This window comes from Mobula hypostoma, chromosome 10 (assembly GCF_963921235.1).
Source record: "Mobula hypostoma chromosome 10, sMobHyp1.1, whole genome shotgun sequence".
Classification (NCBI taxonomy): domain Eukaryota; kingdom Metazoa; phylum Chordata; class Chondrichthyes; order Myliobatiformes; family Myliobatidae; genus Mobula; species Mobula hypostoma.
Window position 1 is genome coordinate 120,348,337 of NC_086106.1, and position 22,445 is coordinate 120,370,781.

At 43.8% G+C, this 22,445-nt stretch overlaps 1 protein-coding gene across 4 annotated transcripts in view; it reads right to left on the reverse strand.

The window, feature by feature from the left end:
* LOC134353156 (E3 ubiquitin-protein ligase RNF128) overlaps nt 1-22,445 on the reverse strand; it is a 193,170-nt gene that overhangs the window by 109,936 nt on the left and 60,789 nt on the right. Inside the window, exon 1 of one of the 4 annotated variants that reach the window (XM_063061127.1) lies at nt 3,708-4,327. The exons of 1 other annotated variant lie outside the window; for it this stretch is intronic. In XM_063061127.1, the coding sequence (XP_062917197.1) occupies nt 3,708-4,134 (427 nt within the window). In that variant the 5' untranslated portion in view covers nt 4,135-4,327. Of the gene's footprint in view, nt 1-3,707; nt 4,385-22,445 lie in introns of those variants that run through there. 2 more of the 4 variants (XM_063061129.1, XM_063061130.1) reach the window with 2 other exon arrangements.

A 22,445-nucleotide genomic window follows, 5' to 3' on the forward strand; every position in this document is an offset into this window, starting at 1 on the left:
TTTTGTACCAACAGAGCCACGTCACCCCCTTTGCCTACCTGCCTGTTCTTTCGACACAATATGTACAAGAGCAGGTGGTAGACCTGAGGAGGGCTAAGGCACCGGTGACCCCTGTTTCCATCTGGGGGGTCAGTGTGGGCATGCTGAAGGATTACAAATACCTGGGGATACGAATTGACAATAAACTGGACTGGTCAAAGAACACTGAGGCTGTCTACAAGAAGGGTCAGAGCCGTCTATATTTCCTGAGGAGACTGAGGTCCTTTAACATCTGTCAGACGATGCTGAAGATGTTCTACAAGTCTGTGGTGGCCAGTGCTATCATGTTTGCTGGGGCAGCAGGCTGAGGGTAGCAGACACCAAAAGAATCAACAAACTCATTCATAAGGCCAGTGATGTTGTGGGGATGGAACTGGACTCTCTGACGGTGGTGTCTGAAAAGAGGATGCTGTCCAAGTTGCATGCCATCTTGGACAATGTCTCCCATTCACTACATAATGGACTGGTTGGGCACAGGAGTACATTCAGCCAGAGACTCATTCCACCGAGATGCAACACTGAGCGTCATAGGAAGTCATTCCTGCCTGTGGCCATCAAACTTTACAACTCCTCCCTTGGAGGGTTATTCACCCAGAGCCAACAGGCTGGTCCTGGACTTATTTCCTGGCATAATTTACATATTACTATTTAATTATTTATGGTGCAACTGTAATGAAAACCAATTTCCCTGGGGATCAATAAAGTATGACTATGACTATGCTATGACAATGACTATCCTTGGACTTTCAACTATGGAGAGAAGTTTTTATGGAGAAAATGTTGAAAAAGTTGGGTGACTTCTGGGAAAATTCAAAGAGCAGAATTCTGTAATCACATACTGTATAGTTTTAAATTCCTTCATAAATTATTGTATTCCTTCATAAAGTATTGAATTTTGTATTTTAAGTTGTATTGTAAATTGTATTTTAATGACAATTTGACACTCAAGTCAATTTGCAGTTCTAAACCATTCTTCATTGAAAAACTACCATTTTTTCCCATGTGTCCAATCTATTCTGTACGGGAAGATAGTTTATATAATGTCATTTCTTAAATTCTCACTAACTCTCCATCAAATTCTAAAGATATTGGTGTTACCAGATTATAATGCCACGAGTACAGAAGTCCTTGAATAAATTACAGAAGTCAGTCAGCAGATTTCCATAAGTCATAGCAGCAGAATCAGGCCATTTAGATCATCAAGTTTGCTTCATCAACCATGACTGATTTATTTTCCCCCTTTGCCTTATCTACATGACTTTTGATACCCTATCAAGGAACTATTGACTTCCACTTTAAATACAGCCAGTGACTTGGCCTCCACAGCTGTCTATGACTAAAGGGACATTTTTGAAATCTGAGGCCGTGCCCTCTGGTTCTAGACCTTTCCATGTCCACGCCATCTAGGCCTTTCAATATTTGGTAGGTTTCAACGAGGTTCCCCCTCATTCTTCTGAACTCCAGTGAAAAATAGCCCAGATTACCTCTATGTACCTACGCCTGAACCATGTCACTACTGATGAACATCTCTGACTTCATCACTTCCACACCCTCCAACTTGTTAATTCCCCAGTCTCACAATGCCCATTTCTAGTTCCTGATCAAGTTTCACAACAACACTGCCCCGATAGGCCCACGGAGTCTGCCTTCTCTTGTCCTACTGAACTTAGATCCTCCCATCTTTTCTCAGTGTTGCTCTCCACTGTCCAGGCCCTTTGCCCTTTCACCAGCCCTCCCACCCCCATCAGAAATATCATAGGGTTATTTCTTTCTGAAACACAGACACAAAACATTGACTATTAAGCAAAGTACAGGCCTTTCGGCCCACGATATTGTGCCTACCTTTCAACCTACTTTAAGGGCAATTTACACTCTGCATTGCATTCTATATTTTTAATTATCCATGTATCCATCTAAAAGCATTTCATAAATCCACGATAACTCAGGTCCTCAATCCCTGAGGCCAATTCAATTGCAATATTCATTAGAAGGGAAGCTGGACAAACATAGAATGTAAAGAGATACAGGGCGAGGGCCAAAACAGGTTGACTTGAATTGATGTCCTGCAAACCGAATGGGCCAAAAAGCCACCTTCTCTGCTGTAACCATTTCTGCAAGCTAACAATGTCAGGAGCTGAGAAGAGACCAAATACTAATTCTAAGTTCTATGCATTGAACCGGTGGAGAGACAGTGACTTTTTCCCAGGGTGGAAATGGCTAATACCAAAGGGCACAATTTTAAGATGATTGGAGGAAAGAAAAGGCGGCGGGGGGGGGGGGGATGTCAGAGGTAAGTTTTTCTTTTACACAGTGGTGGGTGCACAGCAGAGCAGATTCATTAGGGCCATTTAAGAACCTCTTAGGTAGGCACATGGAAGATAGAAGTATTGAGGGGAAAAAGTATTGAAGATAGAAGTGAGGGGGAAGAGTGAGATTGATCTTAGAGTAGGTCAATAGGTCAGCTGAAGGGTTTGATGTAGTGTTCTATGCTCTTTGTTCTAAATTTCTCACATCTGTGGATTTTTCCTGTGCAGGGTTTTTCATAGATTCTATTGAGTTTCTTTTTGTGTCTGCCTGCAACAAGATGAATCTCAAAGTTGTATATTGAATGCATATTTTGAAAATAAATTTATTTTGTACTTTGAACAGATATAGTAGTTAGTCAGAGGCTCTCCCGTATGATGGAAGTGTGAAATACCGGAGAGCACAGCTTTAAGGTGAGAGAGGGAAAAGTTTAGGTATGCTGGTCGTCAGACAAGTTTACACAGAGAGAGCGGTAGGTGCCTGGGCTGGGACTAGGAGCGGCCGAAGCAGGTGGTGTTTATAAAGTGTTAAGACACATGGATAGCGCAGGGATTGGAGGGATACAAGCAGAACAGGTTTCGCACACTTCGCAACCGTGATCGGCCTCGGGATTGTGGGCCGGAGGGCCCTATCGTGTGCTCTATCAGGAGAACGTTGTCAGCGCAACGCAAATGACGGGAAAAACCAAACAAACATCAGCAAGTCAGCCGCCTGCCTCTGTGGGAAGAGCTTCGCAGGAGGAACGGAGGCCCCGTGCTTCCGCAAGGAACCGCAGAAGTCTCTCGCTGAGGCAATTACGGCGCAGGGATACCGAAGCGACCAGATAAAAGCCGCCGATCCCGCAGACAGATGGGGAATTCGAGCGACCCGGAGAAATTCCTGTAACTATCCTGCTAAATGCTGGCATTTCTGTAGGGCACACTTTAACGGCCGGCACAATGTTCGCGCACATTGCATAACTTTAAACAAACAGAAGCAGCCCCGATCGTTGTTTGCATTAGAATTAGAGTCCCAGAGGCTTGTCACAAGGTGCCTTTGGTATGGCGATGAAAGTCAAAGTTTGAAAGCGGTTCCCGGATAAAAGAGGCGTTTGTAACACTGAAAAATACACACGTAAAAGCGTACAAATCTGACAAAGCCTTTACAACGCTGCAAACTTCGCAAAATAAAGTCACCTACCAAAATAAACCGCCCTCTAAATATATTCCAACACGGGCTTTGCAAATTACTGTGAAATTCGAGAACGCATTTGATCAGAAGGATTACTATCCAGGAGAGAAGTATAAAGAGGTTTTAGTTAGACGGCCGTCCCCGTCAGAGGGACGGGCACAGAGTAAACTTCTGCCGGGAATTCTAGTTCTTACCGGGATGGGACATTTGGACCACTTCGTTGCCCTGGGTTGGATAATTGTAGATCACCACAGCACTCGCCCCCCACTTGGCGGCGTTTAAGATTTTTTCAGAAAAAGTGCATCCGTTCCCCCTCTCGATCAGAGCCACCCAGGGCTGTTGGAGGTCGGGTCTGAAGTATTCGACGCCCGCATCGCAGCCGAAGTTCAGATCGGACTTCGCGATCCCCACCAGCCCATGAACGTTCTTTAGCGGCGAGTCCTGGCCGTAGACGCCGCTCTCGGTCTTCTCCCGCACCGTCTGGTTGCTGTCCGGTTCGGTGTAGCTGATGTCGATGTAGGCGGTCCAGAAGGAACTGGCCAGCGAGCAATGCAGCCCCAGCAACTGGGTGGCTATCAGGGTCGCCCTCCAAGGGGGCGACAGGCAACTGAAGCCCCGCATCTCTCCCAGCGATTTAGCAGCGAGGAACGGTAAGCTTGCGTACAACTCTGAAACCTGAGCCAAATTCCCTCCCTCCTTCCTCTTTTCCTCCTCCCCTGCAGTGGGAACCACTTGAGCCTTGCTCAAATGTTCTAACCTGTGCAGGTAAGATCCCCTCTGCTCTGTCTGTTTCAACGCCTACAAAGCGAAGACTCCACCTTCTCTCTAATTAAAACGGCAATGCAGCTTGTCCTTTTCCTCTCTCACCCTCTCTATTCCTTTCTCTCCCCCTCCTCTCTCCATCTATTTCATTCAAAGAAGTGCCCAAGCAGACAATATTCTACAGCAATAGTCCATTTTATAATGATAAATGTGTGTGGATCCGGATATGTTCGCTGGGAGATTCCTACTCAGAATCAGATTTATCATCACTGACACATGACGGGAGATCGTAAACACGAGAACGTCTACCGATGCTAGAAATTCAAAGTAACACACGCACAAAACGCTGGAGGAACTCAGCAGGTCAGGCAGCATCAGTAGAAATGAATAAGCAGTCGACGTCTCGAGCAGAGGGGCGGGAGATGCCAGAATGAAAAAGGTTGGGGCGGGGGGAGGAGGAAGGGGCTAGCTGCAAAGTGGTGGGTGAAGCCCACTGGGCGAGAAAGGTAAAGGGCCAGAGAGAAAGGAATCCGATAGGAGAGGAGTGTGGGCTAGGAGAAACGGAAGGAGGAGACCCTGGGGGAAGTGATAGGTGGGGAGAAGAAGTAAAACGTCAGAGTGGGGAATGGGGGGGGGGGAGGTGTGCTGGAGATTGACGGTTTTATGGCACCAGTGCAGTGCAAAGACTTTTAAACATGTATGAATTATAGAAACAACTAAATAAGTGCAAAAAGAATAATGAGGAAACGTTCCTGAGTTCATGGACTGTTCAGGGAAGAAGCTGTTCCTGAATCATTGAATGTGGGGTCTTCAGGTTCCTGTATCTCCTCCCTGATGGTAGTAATGAGACGAGGGCATGACTGGGATGAGGGTCCTTGGTGATGGATTCTGCCTTCTTGAGTCAGTCTTTGTTTATGAAGAGTTTTTCATAAATCAAGATGTAGAACATCATAGCACTGTACTGGGCCTAGCCACGACATTGTGCCAGCATTTTAACAGACTCTAAGATCAATGTAACCCTTCCCTTCTGTGTAGCCCTCCAATTTTTCTATAATCCCTGTGTCGATCTAAGAGCTTCCAAAATGCTCCTAATGTATCTGCCTCTACCACCACCCTGACAGGGCGTTGCACAGATTCACCATTCTCTGTGTAAAAACCCTACATCTGACAACCCCCTTATACATACCTTCAAATTCTAATAATTGTCTTTATTTTCCTGTAAGTACTTGCGGGAAAACGCATCTCAAGGTAGTAAACGGTAACATTCATGTATTTTGATAATACATGTGACTTTGACTTTCTTGAAGATGCCCTCGATGGAAGGGAGGTTTGTGTCCGTAATGATGGAGCTAGCTGATTCTGCACCCCTCTGCAGCCTCATGAAATCCTGTGCCTTGGAGCCTCCACAGCAGGCTGTGATGTAACCAGTCAGAAAGTTCTCCACGGTACATTTGTAAGAGTCTTTGGTGACACTTCAAACTCGGAATGTCCACCAATATCTCTGAGGACCTAACCTGGACCCAACATATCGATGCAGCTATCAAGGACACAAGACAGCTTCATTAGAAGAAGTTTGAAGAGACTTGGTGTGTCTCCAAAAGCCCTCACAATTTTCTACAGATGTACCGTGGACAGCATTCTGACTTGTTCCATCACTGGTATGGGGCTGTGGCTACTGCACAGGATCGAAGTAAGCTGCAGAGAGTTGTAAAATTAGTCATCCCCATCATGGGATTTAGCTTCTGTAATATCCAGGACATCTTCAAGGAGTGGTGTCTCAGAAAGATGGCATCACCATTAAGGGCCCCCACCACCCAGGACATGCCCTCTTCTCATTGCTACCATCAGGAAGGAGGTACAGAAGCCTGAAGGCACACACTCAATGTTTCAATGCCAGCAATTAAATCTTTTGGCAAAACGAATCTGCTGACACCCCCTATTGTGAACATGTCCTGCAGGAAAAAGAAAACAGAAGATGCTGGAAACACTTAGCAGGTCAGGCAGCATCTATGGAGAAAGAAATAGACACACACTAACCTGCAGAGTTTCTTCAGCATTTGAAGTTTTCATTGGAGACTTAAAAATAAAATTGCAGTTGCTGGAAACTTTCTTCAGAGGGGTCTTTAAACTGGAAATTCGCAAACACTCTGTGGCCACTGTATTAGGTACATCTGCTCGTTAATGTAAATTTCTAATCAGCCAATCATATGGCAGCAACTCAGTGCATAAAATCATGCAGACACATTCAACAGGTTCAGTTGTTATTCAGACCGAACCAGAATGGGGGAGAAATGTGATTTAAGTGACTTTCAGAGTGGAATGATTGTTGTTGCCAGACAGGGTGGTCTCAGGGGATGCTGATCTCCTGGGATTTTCACACACAACAGTCTCTGCAGTTTACAGAGAATGGTATGAAAGCCAAAAGGAAACATCCAGTGTGTAGCAGTTTGTGGAAGAAAATGCCTTGTTAATGAGGGAGGTCAGAGGAGAAAGGCCAGACTGGTTTAAGCTGTCAGGAAGATGACAGTAACTCCAATAATCACACATTATAACAGTGGTGTGCAGAAGACCACCTCTAAATGCACATCACTTCGAACCTTGAAGTGGATGGACTACAACACATGGTTCCACTCATCTACCTAATAGAGTAGTCACAGAGTATTACAGCACATACAGATGCCCTGTGCCCCACCTCATCCATGCTAACCAAGATGCCCATCTAAGCTAGTCCTATTTGTCTATATTTAGTCTGTATCCTTAACCTTTACCATTCATACCTGCCCAAATATCTTTTACATGCCTTTACTGTTCCTGCCTCAACTACTTTCTCTGGATGCTTGTTCAATATACACAATACCTTCTATGTGAAGAAGTTGTTCCTGAGGTCCCTTTTAAATCTTTCCTCCCTCAACTTTATCTTCCGGTAAGATGGCGAAAACTTCAGATGCAGTGGCCTCTCGGGCCAATCAAAGGTGCTCTTTTCTTTGTTAAATGTGTATTTTATAATCATAAGACTATACTGGACTCTAAGAACTACGGGCACAGCAGGTCTACTGCATCAGTGAGCTGTTTGTTATTTGGAATAGTCGGTGGGGTGTTCTAGGAGCCAGCTGGCAGTTCAGGGAGCAGGAGGCCGGTAGGTCAGAGGAGCCAGATTGAGTTCAGAGGAGCTGACCTGGGTGGTAGACTGTGCTGCTGCCTGCTACTCAAAGGCATCGGAGTTGGTGCTTGAAGGTGGCGTGCAGTGAAACCATGAGTGACTGTCTTGGACGTTTCTCTTGCGATCACAAGACCCTGTTGGACACTGAGTGCCACAGGCTTGTTTCCCTTGTTTGGTGATGAGACAGGTGGCTTGGGAGCTGCGTAGCCTCAGTTGTAGCGAGGACTAGGCCTCAAGCCGTGGGCGCGCTTGCTGCTGCAGTCCAGGTGAGGAGATGGCAGAGGTGGTGTAACATGGCATCTGTGCTCGATTTGGGCTGGCCTCTCCTGTCAGTGCTGCCCTCCGGTGTTCAATTAGCAGAATGACAGGCTGGATTGCTGGGAACTGTACCATCAATTTGCTGGACTTGTTGCTCAGGGTCTTGGACTAAAAATGTGTTTTCCTGCTTGACTTTTTTTTTCCTTTCTTGCTATTTTGAATGCATGTGTAAGTTTTGCATCTTGGCCCCAAGGGAATGCTGTCTTGTTCGGCTGTATCCATGTACGGTTGAATGAATAATTAAACTTGATTTGATTTTAAACCCATATCCTCTGGTTTTTGATTCCCCTTTTTTCTGGGCAAAGTGCATTTATTGTCTATGCTTTCAATTTTATACACTACTGTAAGGTCACTCCTTAGTCTCCTATGCTCCAAAGAATAAAGTTGTAGCCTACCAAACTTCACCTAGGTAACTACGTAACATTGTCATAAATCTTCTTTGCACTCTTTCCATCTTAATTACGTCTTTCCTATAACATAGTAACCAAACTTAATGAAATTTTTATGATTGTCATCTGAACCTGCACACATAATCCTCATTACCCTCTGATTTCCTGTCTTCAGATTTGTCTACTCATCAGATCAGTTTCAGGATGCATTTTAATTTTATTTCTCAATAAATACACTCTGTGGCCACTTTATTAGGTACACCTGTACATCTATTCATTAATACAACTATCTAATCAGCCAATCATGTGGTAGCAACTCAATACAGCAAAAGCATGCAGATGTGGTTAAGAATTTCAATTGTTGTTCAAACCAAACATCAGAATGGGGAAGAAATGTGATTTACCATGAAATGATTGTCGGTGCCAGACAGGGTGGTTTGAGTATCTCAGAAACTGGTGATCTCCTGTGGTTTTCATATGCAACAGTCTCTTCAATTGCACAAAAACAAAAAAAAAATCAAGTGAACAGCAGTTCTGTGGGAGAAAGTGCATGATTAATGAAACAGGCCAGGGGAGAATGGCCAGACCGGTTCAAGCTGACAAGAAGGTGACTGTAATTTGAATAACCACGAACTTTGCAGAAGAGCACCTCTGAACATACAACACGTTGAACCATGAAGCAGATGGGCTACAGCAGTAGAAGACCATGAACATAGACTCCATGGCCACTTTATTAGTATATCTGACTCTAAAGGAACATTGAAGAACTATTCAGAAAAATATTGATCTGTTTCCATACAAACTGCGCCAAGTGGCCACCTGCTCTTTGATGTTCTTTGTTTTCAACACCTTATCACTCCAAGGTTCAATGTAAATTGTGTCATCATTGAATTACAGAGTATGGAAATAGGCGCTTCACGCCAGCCTGTCCATGCCACTCTGAGTTAATCCCATATGGCTGCATTTGGCCAAAATCCCTCTGAATATTTCCAATCTATGAAGCTGCCCATTTGTCTTTCAGTGCACAGTAGACTCTGTCAATTCTCAGTGCTGTCTGCAAGGAATTTATACATTCTCCCCATCACCATGTGGATTTCCTCTGGATGCTCCAATTTCCACCCACATTCCAAAAAGAATAGACATAAAAGGTAGGGTTAGTTATTAGTGGGCATGCTTTGTTGGCACCAGAAGAGTGGTGACACTTGTGGGCTGGTTGCAGCACATCTTAGATTGTGTTGGTCATTGACAAGAACTGTAAGTTTCAGTGTACTCTACATGTGACAACTGAAGCTAAACTCTCCTTTAAAACTTGTATTTTTTGTAAGTTTCCTCTACCCGCTTCAACTACTTCCTCCAGCAGCTCATGCCATATATCCACCACCCTCTGTGTGGGAACCATGCTCTTTAGCCCCCCTTTCATCCTTGAGGGACGAGAAGATGGCGGCGCGATGCAGTGCGTGAGGCTGTTCTGAATTGATATCGATATGTGTTAACTAGGGGGCTGTGCACAATCCTGATTTGATGGAGACAGCTGTGAGAAGTGCAGAGGAACATCTGGAGAAACTTCTGAAATGCCCGCTTCGCTGCCGCTGCAACTGTGCGATTGAGAATCTCCAGAGGGGAAGGCCCCAAATCCTCGGCTTTGCCTATTGCCTGTTGCCGGGGCCGGGGTCGAAGCGCTCGGCAGAGATGGTGCTCGGTGCCGGAGAGCTGGTCGGAGGCTCGGAGTTTTCGGATGGACTCGGAGTCCGACTGTGGTCGGTTGCTTCCGAGATGCTACATCGGCAAGTTTGCGGCGCTGGAGGTTTACCGTCTGCGTGAGATGACGGGACTTTTGAGAGACTTTGAGTCTTTTACCATGCCCATGGTCTGTTCTTATCAAATTACGGTATTGCTTTGCACTGTTGTAACTATATGATATAATTATGTGGTTTTTGTCAGTTTTTAAGTCGGTTTGTCATGTGTTTCTGTGATATCATTCTGGAAAAATGTTGCATCATTTCTTAATGCATGCATTACTAAATGACAATAAAAGAGGACTGCGTGTCCTCATAATCTAATCTAATCTAAATCATTCAAAGTTCAAAGTAAATTTATTATCAAAGTACCGTAGATTGTCATCTACTACCTCAAGAGTCATTTTCATGCAGGTACTTTACAGATAAAAATGCAATTCATTGACTTCTATTGAAAAAAAGCTAAGCATAAACAAAGACTGACAAGCAACCAGTATGCAAAAGAAGACAAACTTTGCAAATAGGTCACCTCTCACCCTGAACATACAATACTGTGCAAAAATCTTAGGCTCATGAAGTGCCTATAAAAAGTATTCACCCCCTTTGGATGTTTTCAAGTTTTATTGTTTTACAACATTGAATCATGGTGGATTTAATTTGGCTCTTTTTGGGACACTGATCAACAGAAAAATACGCCTTCATGTCAAAGTGAAAACAGATCTCTACAAAGACATCTAAGTTACAAATAAAAATCACAAAATAATTGATTGCATAAGTATTCACCCTCTTTAATTTGACATACCAAATCATAAATTAGTTAAATGGAGATTGCCTCATGCAGTCATGATGTTTCAATTGATTGTAGTAAAAATACACCTGTATCTGGAGGGTCCAACTGCTGGTGAGTCAGTACCCTGGCAAAAACTACACCATAAAGACAAAAAGAAAACTCCAAGCAACTCTGCAAAAAGGTTATTGAAAAGCACAAGTCAGAAAATGGATACTAAAAAATTTCCAAGACATAAATATACCTTGGACTACAGTTAAGTAAATCAACAAAAAAAAAAGAAATTGAAAGAACAGATGCACAGATGTACATCTCCCTAAAGCAGGTAGTCCTCAAAATCCAAGTGACTATGCAAGAAGGGAACTAGTGAGAGAGGCTACCAAGAGATCTATCACAACTCTGGAAGAGTTACAAGCTTCAGTGGCTGAGATGGGAAAGACTGCACATACAACTTAATTAACAAATTTCGCGTCACGTGCCGGTGATAATAAACCTGATTCTGATTCTGTTGCCCGGGTACTTCACCAGTCACAGCTTTATGTCGAAAAAATCTCTCATGAAATCTTGGCTAGAGTTTGCCAGAAGGCATGTGTGAGACTGAAGTCAACTGGAAGAAGGTTCTACTATATGGTCTGATGATATTAAAACTGCGCTTTTTGGCCATCAGACTAAATGCTATGTTTGATGTAAGCATTGCACATCATCAAAAACACACCATGAAGCATGGTGGTGGCTGCATCATGCTGTGGGGATGCTTCACTGCAGCAGGCCCTGGAAGGCTTGTGAAGGTAGAGGGTAAAATGAATGCAGCAAAATACAGGGAAATCCTGGAGGAAAACATGATGCAGTCTGCGAGAGAACTTTGGGAGAAGATCTGTTTTCCAGCATGACCCCAATGGCCCAAGCATAAAACCAAAGCTACATAGGAATGGTTTAAAAACAACAAAGTTAATGTCCTGGAGTGGCCAAGTCAGAGTCCAGACCTCAATCCAGTTGAGAATTTGTGGCTGGACTTGAAAAAGGCTGTTCACTAATGGACCGCATACAATCTGAAAGTAAAGAAGAATGGGGAAAAGATGCAGTGTCCAGATATGCAAAGCTGATGGAGTCCTATCCAACCCACAGACACAAAAAGCTGGAGGAACTCAGGAGGCCAGGAAGCATCTAAGGAAAAAATGTACAATCGACATTTTGGGCCGAGACACTTCAGCAGACTGGAGAGAAAAAAAAGATGAGGAGTAGATTTAAAAGGTGGGGGAGGGGAGAGAGAAAGACGAGGTGATAGGTGAAACTGGTAGGTGGTGGTGCGAAGTAAATAGCTGGGAAAATGATTTGTGAAGGTGATACATAACAGGAGGTGGGGATAGTCCGATTGGTGGGGATAGAAGGCGATGGAAGAAAGAAAAGGGGGAGGAGCACCAGAGGGAAGCAAGGGGCAAGCAAAGAGATAAGGTGAGAGAAGGAATGGGATGGGGACTGGTGAAGGAGAGGGTGGGGGAGGGGGCATAACACACGAAACATGGTAACAGAAAAAAGCCTATGGATGAATCTTTCATAAATAACAAGTTAAAGTTCATAATGGGTCTCTATTGTGGGGCAGGGAGAGGGGAATCATGGTTGGGAAAGGAGAAGGAGCAGGAAGCACCAGAGGGGCATTCTGTAATGATCAATAAACCAATTCTTTTGAATCAAATGACCTAGCCTGGTGTCTCAGGGCTGAGTATGTTTGCACCCGCTCCACCTGCCACCCCTGACACTCCTTCTCTGCCACCTGTCCCACACCCCTCCTGTGATGCTCCACCTCACCATTCCCAACATCCTTTGCTCCCACCAATTTTACAAACTCACTCTCGGTTCCATGTTGACAAATACAGTACTGTGCAAAAAATCTTTGGCACCCTAGCTATATAAATGTGCCTAAGACTTTTGCACAGTACTGTACGTCTCCAGTTTTAGACTCTGATACTCTGGAGAAATTAAATGGTGGCAATCCACTTAACCTATATCCCCTCAATATTGTTTCCCTGTACTGGCAATGTTCTTGAGTGCCTTTCCTGCACTCTCTCTACCCTAACCAAGTAGTTTATTAGGTAAAAACATTTCTCTATGGTTTGATACTTAAATATGGCACCATTCAACCAGATTTTTAAATTTCCATCCTATATTGCCAATTTTTGTCACTACCTTTGATTCAGCCAACAACGCAAGCATTTTAGTGAACTGCACACAAAACATTGCTGTACATCACCAGTGCCATCTGGGAAAAATTTGGATTATCTAATGAGGAGACATTTTGTTTGTATGTAATTTTTCATTGACTCTATTGTACTTCTTTGTCCTACTGCAATTGCCTGCAAGAAAATGAATCTCAGAGTAGTATATGGTAACCTATACGCACCTTAATAATAAATTTACTTTGAACTTTGGAACCAGGCCTCCTTTTTAGAAGAATGGGAAGTCGCCTCGTTGAGACATAGAAAATATTAGAAGGTTCCACATAGCAGATGCATGAATTTGTTTCCTTGGGCTGGGGGGACCAGATACAGGGGTCACGGTCTCAGAATAAAGGGAATGCAGTTTGGAAGTGATCTAAGGAAGAGTGTCTTTACGGGGTGAATCCCTGCGCTTCTCTACACTGGAGGGCAGTCAAGACTCAGTCATTAACTGCCATCAAAGCAGAGTCCTGTTCAACGTCAATTTATTATGAAAGATTCATCTTATTGCAGGTACCCATAAAACAAAGAAACACAATAGAATCCCCATGAAAAACTACACACACAACAAAGACCTAAAACATCCAGTGTGCAAAAGAGGACAAATCTTGCAAACAATAAAATATAGTAAACAAATAATACAGAGAACATGAGCTACAGAGTAACAATATCACCATTCCCTCCCTGTCTCGATACTTTCAACCATCTCTTGACTGCTCTGGGGATGTTCTTACATTTCTTTTGTCTTACGTTACTGGCAGGCAGCCTCTGATATCAATAAGCCTTTCTTTAAATCTTATTTTGCTCTTTGAGTGTTCAGCCACTGGTTCATCATACAGATTATCTGTCCCCCCCACTTTCAATCTCCCTAGTCATGTTTGATCTCACTCTATTTCAGCCTTCAACTTAACTTTCCCAATGAAACCCCCATGATACGACGAAGGATTTTGTTTCCATAGAATTTAGTTTGAAATTTAAAACATAACGCTCTGGACATCATGATGTCCAGTGCCAACGTAGCATGCCCACAACTTACTAACCCTAACCCGTACATTTTGGAAGGTGGGAGGAAACTGGAGAAACTGGAAGAAACCCGTGCCATTTCAGTCATAGCATACAGGCTGCCAACAAGGCAGTGGCAGGAATTGAACCTGTGTTACCGGCATTGCAAAGCGTTATGCTACCATGCTTGAGTTGCTTTGATTTTCCAATGAATATGCACCCATGTCAGGGAGCAAATCCAACGGAGCACCAGAAGCTTCTGGAATATAGAACATTCCATACAGTACGGGCCCTTCAACCCATGATATTTTACCAATATTCAATCTATTAACCCTTCCCTCCAACACCACTCTACGTTTTCCTTTCATCCATATCCAAACTTTATCTAAGAGTCTCTTAAATGTCCATAATGTATCTGCCCCTACCACCCACCTCTCTCTGTCTAAACAAACTTACACCTGACAGGAGTCTCCACTGGCTCCTGCCACCTTTTGGTGGAGTTTCCACCTGAATCGAAACTGGACAGGTAACTGTGTTGTGGTGCTCTGGAATGGGAATGGTATTTGCAGAAGCCATGTATCTGTTTTCTATCTGCATGGTAGATTGTGTTGTGAATTTGTTATGCTTATTACGGTAGTTAGTCCCATTGGTTAGGGTGTGATAGAAGTGAAGAGTTTAGTTATGTATTCATTCTAGGGTCATTCTAAAGTCAGGGAGTGTGCTAGGCAGTGTTATCTTTCTTTTTTGTTATTTTTTTGTTGACAGCTTAAACACGCTTAAGCCCAATTAAGTTCACTTAATTATGCCTAATCACATTGAAGAAAGCTTAAGTATGTTTAATACAAAGAATGTTTATTTTGTTATATCACTAGTTTTAGTTTCATTATTTTTATTGCTTCAAGATTGCTTATTTTGCTGGTTTCTTAATAAAGGATTGAACATATTCTTTGATTTGGGAGCCGTTTTTGGATTGGAGAGCATGTCATACAGGATTAACCCCCACTTGCTTCGTCTCTAAGCAGTGTTGGTTTGTTCGAGTAGCCGCTACAGTAGTCTACAGGATGATCACCCAGACCTAGAACACTGAAACTATACTTCCAGTCCACGAACATGAATTAGAAAATTTAAATTTCGTTTGAAAATGGAATCGGGTACTCATGGAAAACCCAGCGGTTCGTTGGGTTACACTAATGATCTTTGAGGAAACCTGCCTTCACCCAGTCTAACTGATTCCAAAGTGATCAAGCAAGGCAATGAGTTGACGAAGGCAGCTAACTTGTTAGGCTAGTTCAAGGGACAGCTAATTAAAGAGAAAGATTATCTTTATTTGTCACAAGTACATACAGTTAAATCTTTAGTTATCATCATCGTTATGTGCTGTTTCTTTACAATGTGGACTTCTCCATGACCATGATTGTTCTTGGCAAACCTTTCTATGGAAGTGATTTGCCATTGACTTCTGGGCAGTATCTTTGGAAGACGGGTGACCTCAGCCCTTATCAACACTCTTCAGAGATTGTCTGCCTCTGCTTGACAACAGTGGTCGCACAACCAGGACTTGTAATATGCACCAACTGCTCATACGACCAGCCACCAACTGCTCTCGTGGCTTCACTTAGTAATAAGACAATGCTTAGTATAATAAAACCAAAACATATTGGAGCAGAATTAGGCCTGTCAGCCCACTGAGTCTGCTCCACCATTCCACCATGGCTGATATATTATCCCTCTCAATTACATTCTCCTGCCTTCTCTCCATAACATTTGACGTCCTTACTAATCAAGAACCTATCAAACTTCGCTTTAAATGTACTCAATGACTTGGCCTCCACAGCTGTCTGTGGCAATGAATTCCACAGACTCTGTCTGAAGAAATTTCTTCATCACACGAAATAACTGTTACATGTCAATGACCAACACAATCCAAGGATGTGCCAGTGGTGGCTGCCCACGTGTGTTGCCATGCTTCTCATACCAACGTAGCATGCTCACAATTTTCTAATCCTTCCAGAATGTGGGAGGAAATCTGAGTACCCAGAGGAAACTCACGCGGTCACAGGGAGAACATATAAACTCCTTACAGACAGTGGTGGGAATTGAATCTGGGTCACCTGCATTGTACCCTCCAACAGGACCGAAACCTTTTTGTGGTTTGGAGGGTTGTGTGTCTCAATGACCCGGAGAGCTATGCTGGCTGGAGTCAGGGCTTTATGCTTTGGCTCTTAGTAGGGTCACCCATCCCGAACAGGGCAAAGGATTGAGGACAGACTTAAGAGTGGTCCACTGGTCCTCCAGTTTTTGGGGATTCAACTCAATGCTAATAACCCTGGCTGGTTGGACAAAACTGTTAAGGAAACAGCAATAAAGAATCCTTCTACGTCTGAGCGCAAAGGTATTCCTGAATCTCCACCTGGGACTTGCAAGACTGACAGTAGTGCAAACTGAGAGGAAGCTACCAGCACGATGAAGGAAGCCCCACCAGAGACGGAGGACCTTCATTGCTGCCCGAACCACCAGTGACTACACTGTAAAATGTTACGTGTGTCACCAGCGTCAATCCGTTGGCGCTCACATTGTCATATAACGTAATTGGTAGAAACGCACATAATTCACAACCATTGACATTGAGCTGGGGTTCACTTTAAGAGGCTAGTTTGAGGTAATTACCTCAAGTTCTGGTACCGTGCTTTTTGTGTTCAGTATTTGGAATACAGTAAGTGAATTGTTAAAGTTTTTCTAAAACATTGAAAGCATCACGTCGTTTTATTTGCGAAAACCTACCACATAGACTGACGTCAGAACAGGGGTGTGTACAGGAATTTAAATTTATCAGCTTTTAGAACCCATAACCAAACAGCATGAGCATGTCTATAACCTCATCGCTAAATCTAAAATATTTATTATGGGTGGGGTTGGAGTTACTGATACAGGTTATTGTGCACTGATTCTTCTAGAGATAGAGGGAGGAGGCATGCATGTTAACCTGAATGAGAGGATGTGGTCAGCGAGAAACTAGTTCCGGGTAACTGAATCACTGGAGCTGGATCTGATCCCACCTCAGACCACCTCAGTTTACATTGCCAAACCTGATAAGGTAAATTACGGCAGAACCAATTCTTGGCATATTTGTGAGTATAAGCAGGCTTCTTTGTCAGAGGGCGTCTGTTGGGGCTGAGTGGGTTGTAAGGGGGATGGATTGTTCTCTCTGCGATCTGCAGGTTCTCCCTGGGGCAAGTGGGGCATTGCTGATAGGATGTCCGGGAGCTCCTGTATTCCCTTCACTGATGGCAAATGCAAATGTCATGGAGGCGTCTCAGACCTAGTTGTTTTCTTAGGCTCATAGAGATGGTTTTGGGTGCAGCATGGGTATTAGGAGACACGCTAGGGTATCGGGACAAGGAGGAGGAGAGTTAGCACTCAGGAGGCAGTAAATCAAGAGTCTGAGGCAGGAGCCGGTGCTGAGACATGGACGAGTGATTCCCAGTCAATGGGAGGCCCAGTAGCCATAGGCTGGTGATAACACCACCACCACAATCCCCCCCCCACCCCCACTCGGGTCGGCAAATCCCCCAGATAAGCGAGTTCAAGGGTTGGAGGTCTATGCGGGCAGTAGACAGGAGCGCTGTTGTTGAGTCCTTGAGTAGGAGACCTGACGATGTGTCTGGAAATCGGAGGACTAACGTCTGTGAGCCGGAAGCCGGCTGGTGTGTCTGCAAGTCGGAAGACCGATGCCTGCTAGCCAAACACAAACCTGCATTGGATGTGTTCCAGACGTGGAATCGGGTACTCATGGAAAACCCAGCGGTTTGTTGGGTTACACTAATGATCTTTGAGGAAACCTGCTTTCACCCAGTCTAACTGATTCCAAAGTGATCAAGCAAGGCAATGAGTTGACGAAGGCAGCTAACTTGTTAGGCTAGTTCAAGGGACAGCTAATTAAAGAGAAAGAATATCTTTATTTGTCACAAGTACATACAGTTAAATCTTTAGTTATCATCATCGTTATGTGCTGTTTCTTTACAATGTGGACTTCTCCATGACCATGATTGTTCTTGGCAAACCTTTCTATGGAAGTGATTTGCCATTGACTTCTGGGCAGTATCTTTGGAAGACGGGTGACCTCAGCCCTTATCAACACTCTTCAGAGATTGTCTGCCTCTGCTTGACAACAGTGGTCGCACAACCAGGACTTGTAATATGCACCAACTGCTCATACGACCAGCCACCAACTGCTCTCGTGGCTTCACTTAGTAATAAGACAATGCTTAGTATAATAAAACCAAAACATATTGGAGCAGAATTAGGCCTGTCAGCCCACTGAGTCTGCTCCACCATTCCACCATGGCTGATACATTATCCCTCTCAATTACATTCTCCTGCCTTCTCTCCATAACATTTGACGTCCTTACTAATCAAGAACCTATCAAACTTCGCTTTAAATGTACTCAATGACTTGGCCTCCACAGCTGTCTGTGGCAATGAATTCCACAGACTCTGTCTGAAGAAATTTCTTCATCACACGAAATAACTGTTACATGTCAATGACCAACACAATCCAAGGATGTGCCAGTGGTGGCTGCCCACGTGTGTTGCCATGCTTCTCATACCAACGTAGCATGCTCACAATTTTCTAATCCTTCCAGAATGTGGGAGGAAATCTGAGTACCCAGAGGAAACCCACGCGGTCACAGGGAGAACATATAAACTCCTTACAGACAGTGGTGGGAATTGAATCTGGGTCACCTGCATTGTACCCTCCAACAGGACCGAAACCTTTTTGTGGTTTGGAGGGTTGTGTGTCTCAATGACCCGGAGAGCTATGCTGGCTGGAGTCAGGGCTTTATGCTTTGGCTCTTAGTAGGGTCACCCATCCCGAACAGGGCAAAGGATTGAGGACAGACTTAAGAGTGGTCCACTGGTCCTCCAGTTTTTGGGGATTCAACTCAATGCTAACAACCCTGGCCGGTTGGACAAAACTGTTAAAGGAAACAGCAATAAAGAATCCTTCTACGTCTGAGCGCAAAGGTATTCCTGAATCTCCACCTGGGACTTGCAAGACTGACAGTAGTGCAAACTGAGAGGAAGCTACCAGCACGATGAAGGAAGCCCCACCAGAGACGGAGGACCTTCATTGCTGCCCGAACCACCAGTGACTACACTGTAAAATGTTACGTGTGTCACCAACGTCAATCCGTTGGCGCTCACATTGTCATATAACGTAATTGGTAGAAACGCACATAATTCACAACCATTGACACTGAGCTGGGGTTCACTTTAAGAGGCTAGTTTGAGGTAATTACCTCAAGTTCTGGTACCGTGCTTTTTGTGTTCAGTATTTGGAATACAGTAAGTGAACTGTTAAAGTTTTTCTAAAACATTGAAAGCATCACGTCGTTTTATTTGCGAAAAACTACCACGTAAACTGACGTCAGAACAGGGGTGTGTACAGGAATTTAAATTTATCAGCTTTTAGAACCCATAACCAAACAGCATGAGCATGTCTATAACCTCATCGCTAAATCTAAAGTATTTATTATGGGTGGGGTTGGAGTTACTGATACAGGTTATTGTGCACTGATTCTTCTAGAGATAGAGGGAGGAGGCACGCATGCTAACCTGAATGAGAGGATGTGGTCAGCGAGAAACTGAATCACTGGAGCTGGATCTGATCCCACCTCAGACCACCTCAGTTTACATTGCCAAACCTGATAAGGTAAATTACGGCAGAACCAATTCTTGGCATATTTGTGAGTATAAGCAGGCTTCTTTGTCAGAGGGCGTCTGTTGGGGCTGAGTGGGTTGTAAGGGGGATGGATTGTTCTCTCTGGGATCTGCAGGTTCTCCCTGGGGCAAGTGGGGCATTGCTGATAGGATGTCCGGGAGCTCCTGTATTCCCTTCACTGATAGCAAATGGAAATGCCATGGAGGCGTCTCAGACCTAGTTGTTTTCTTAGGCTCATAGAGATGGTTCTGGGTGCAGCATGGGTATTAGGAGACACGCTAGGGTATCGGGACAAGGATGAGGAGAGTTAGCACTCAGGAGGCAGTAAATCAAGAGTCTGAGGCAGGAGCCGGTGCTGAGACATGGACGAGTGATCCCCAGTCAATGGGAGGCCCAGTAGCCATAGGCTGGTGATAACACCACCACCACAATCCCCCCCCACTCCCACTCGGGTCGGCAAATCCCCCAGATCAGCGAGTTCAAGGGTTGGAGGTCTATGCGGGCAGTAGACAGGAGCGCTGTTGTTGAGTCCTTGAGTAGGAGACCTGACGATGTGTCTGGAAATCGGAGGACTAACGTCTGTGAGCCGGAAGCCGGCTGGTGTGTCTGCAAGTCGGAAGACTGATGCCTGCTAGCCAAACACAAACCTGCATTGGATGTGTTCCAGACGTGCTCGGTGATATGTCCAGAAGTCCGAGGATCGAAGCCTGTGAGTCTTCTGTAGATTGTAGGCTGGAGGCCCCAGAGGGGTCCTATACCTCAGTGGATGGGTTGTTGGGTGTGAAGGAAGAAAGGGGTCTGTTTGCTATTGTTGTTTTTGTTTTGTTATTGTTGTTGCCGCTTGTGTTGGTCTACTGAACATTGTGGGTATGTTGTGTTGGTGTAATAATGTGTGGTGACAATCGAGGACAGCCCCCAGCACATCCTTAGGTTTTCTTGGCTGTTAACTCAAAGTTCAAAGTAAATTTATTATCAAAGTATGTACATGCTACCATATACAAGCTTGAGATTCATTTTCTTGTGGGCATACTCAATAAATCCATAGAATAATAACCATAACACAATCAATGCAAGACTGCACCAACGTGGACATTCAACCAGTGTGCAAAAGACAACAAACTGTACAAATACAAAAAGAAAGAAATAATAATAATAATAAATAAATAAGCAATAAACACAGATATTGCCAGTAAGCAGGATGATGAAGACTACCTGGAAGTAAAAGAGCAGATGTACCAGGAGAAATTGACATCTCTCAAAAGACAGCTACAGCAGTTACAGGAAGGCACTTTGCAGGAGTATCAGAAAAGGATGAAGAAACTAGATCAACAATACAAGAAAAGAATACAAAATGCAGAGCTTTTTCTGCAACTGGAGACAGAACAAGTGGAAAGGAATTATTTTAAAGAGAAGAAAGCAGCAGTGAAGGAATTTGAAGATAAAAAGATTGAGTTAGAAGAAAAGAAAAAGATGATTGAGAATGAGAGGCTAACAATGGAACTCACAGGAGATTCTATGGAGGTAAAGCCAATAATGACTATGAAACTAAGGAGGAGACCTAATGACCTTCTTCCAATTACAGATAAAAGATGAAAACCTGCACCTGCGCAGTTAAGTTACTTGTTAACAGATGAACAGATAATGGAAGATCTGCGAACTCTCAATAAGCGAAATCTCCGAAAAGACCAGCATCTCCGTCTTCTGCTGAGCACCTTCCCACCACTCCTGCTGAATCACCAGCACGAAGATGTGAAGCACGAATAGAAGGTGGAAAGTTATATTATGATAAGAGATTTTATCATAAAGGTCAGGCTATCTATTTGGAATCTAAGGAGAATACAAAGATTGGCTGTTTAATTAGCTCAGTTGGAACAAATGAGATATGGGTAAGGAAGACAAGTGATAGCAGAAAGATGTGTATATATCTAGGACAGCTGTACAGAGGCGTCTTCATGATACGGAGGCGATCTGCTGCCTAGAACTCTTAGCAAGTTGGAGGCGCACATCTTCTTAACTCCCTATGCTCAAAGGTCAACTGTTCGTGATTTTTATATGGAAATCTGTATTAAAACAAACAAGTTTATTGACAACACACATCAAAGTTGCTGGTGAACGCAGCAGGCCAAGCAGCATCTCTAGGAAGAGGTGCAGTCGAAGTTTCAGGCCGAGACCCTTCATCAGGATTTATTGACAGACTGGAGAACACACTACTTGAAAACACTTTCCAATGCCATCTCAGTTTTGATGATTGTACATATTTTTCAGAATAACATTCACCTTTTCACGGATTTCACTTTGCTTTACTCATCTTTGCAAGATGGAGGTGACTACTCTTTATGGCTGGAACCTGCCAATTTGTGGATTGTTCAAATTATTCCAGACAATAGAGTGAAGACCTATTTGCTTCAGTGCCAGACAATCTAGAGAAGCCCCCCCCCCACCCCTGAGACTTGAGTTATAAATGGGTCTTAGACCAAAAGTTAAAAAAAGGCTTGTTATAATTTGACATTATCACGTTACTTTGTTATAATTTGATATTATTAAGTTACTAAGTAAACAAATGGCAGGCATTTGTATGTTAAGGGTAAACATATTTGTTTAGCATAGTGCCCCAGTAAAAAAAACAGATGATGCACTATTAAAATAAAAGGGGAAGAGTGTACCGTATAGCCTACAGTATAATAAGGGACTAATTTATGTTTTAGTAATACGTCGTTGAATGCGCTATTAGGCACGTATTGATCTGTACGTGTGTGCCGAGTTCGGTTTCTGCCAGTAAAGAACCGTGTAGCTCCCGTCTCCAGCGTTTTTGTTAATAACATTGTTGTGTAAACAGGCCACAT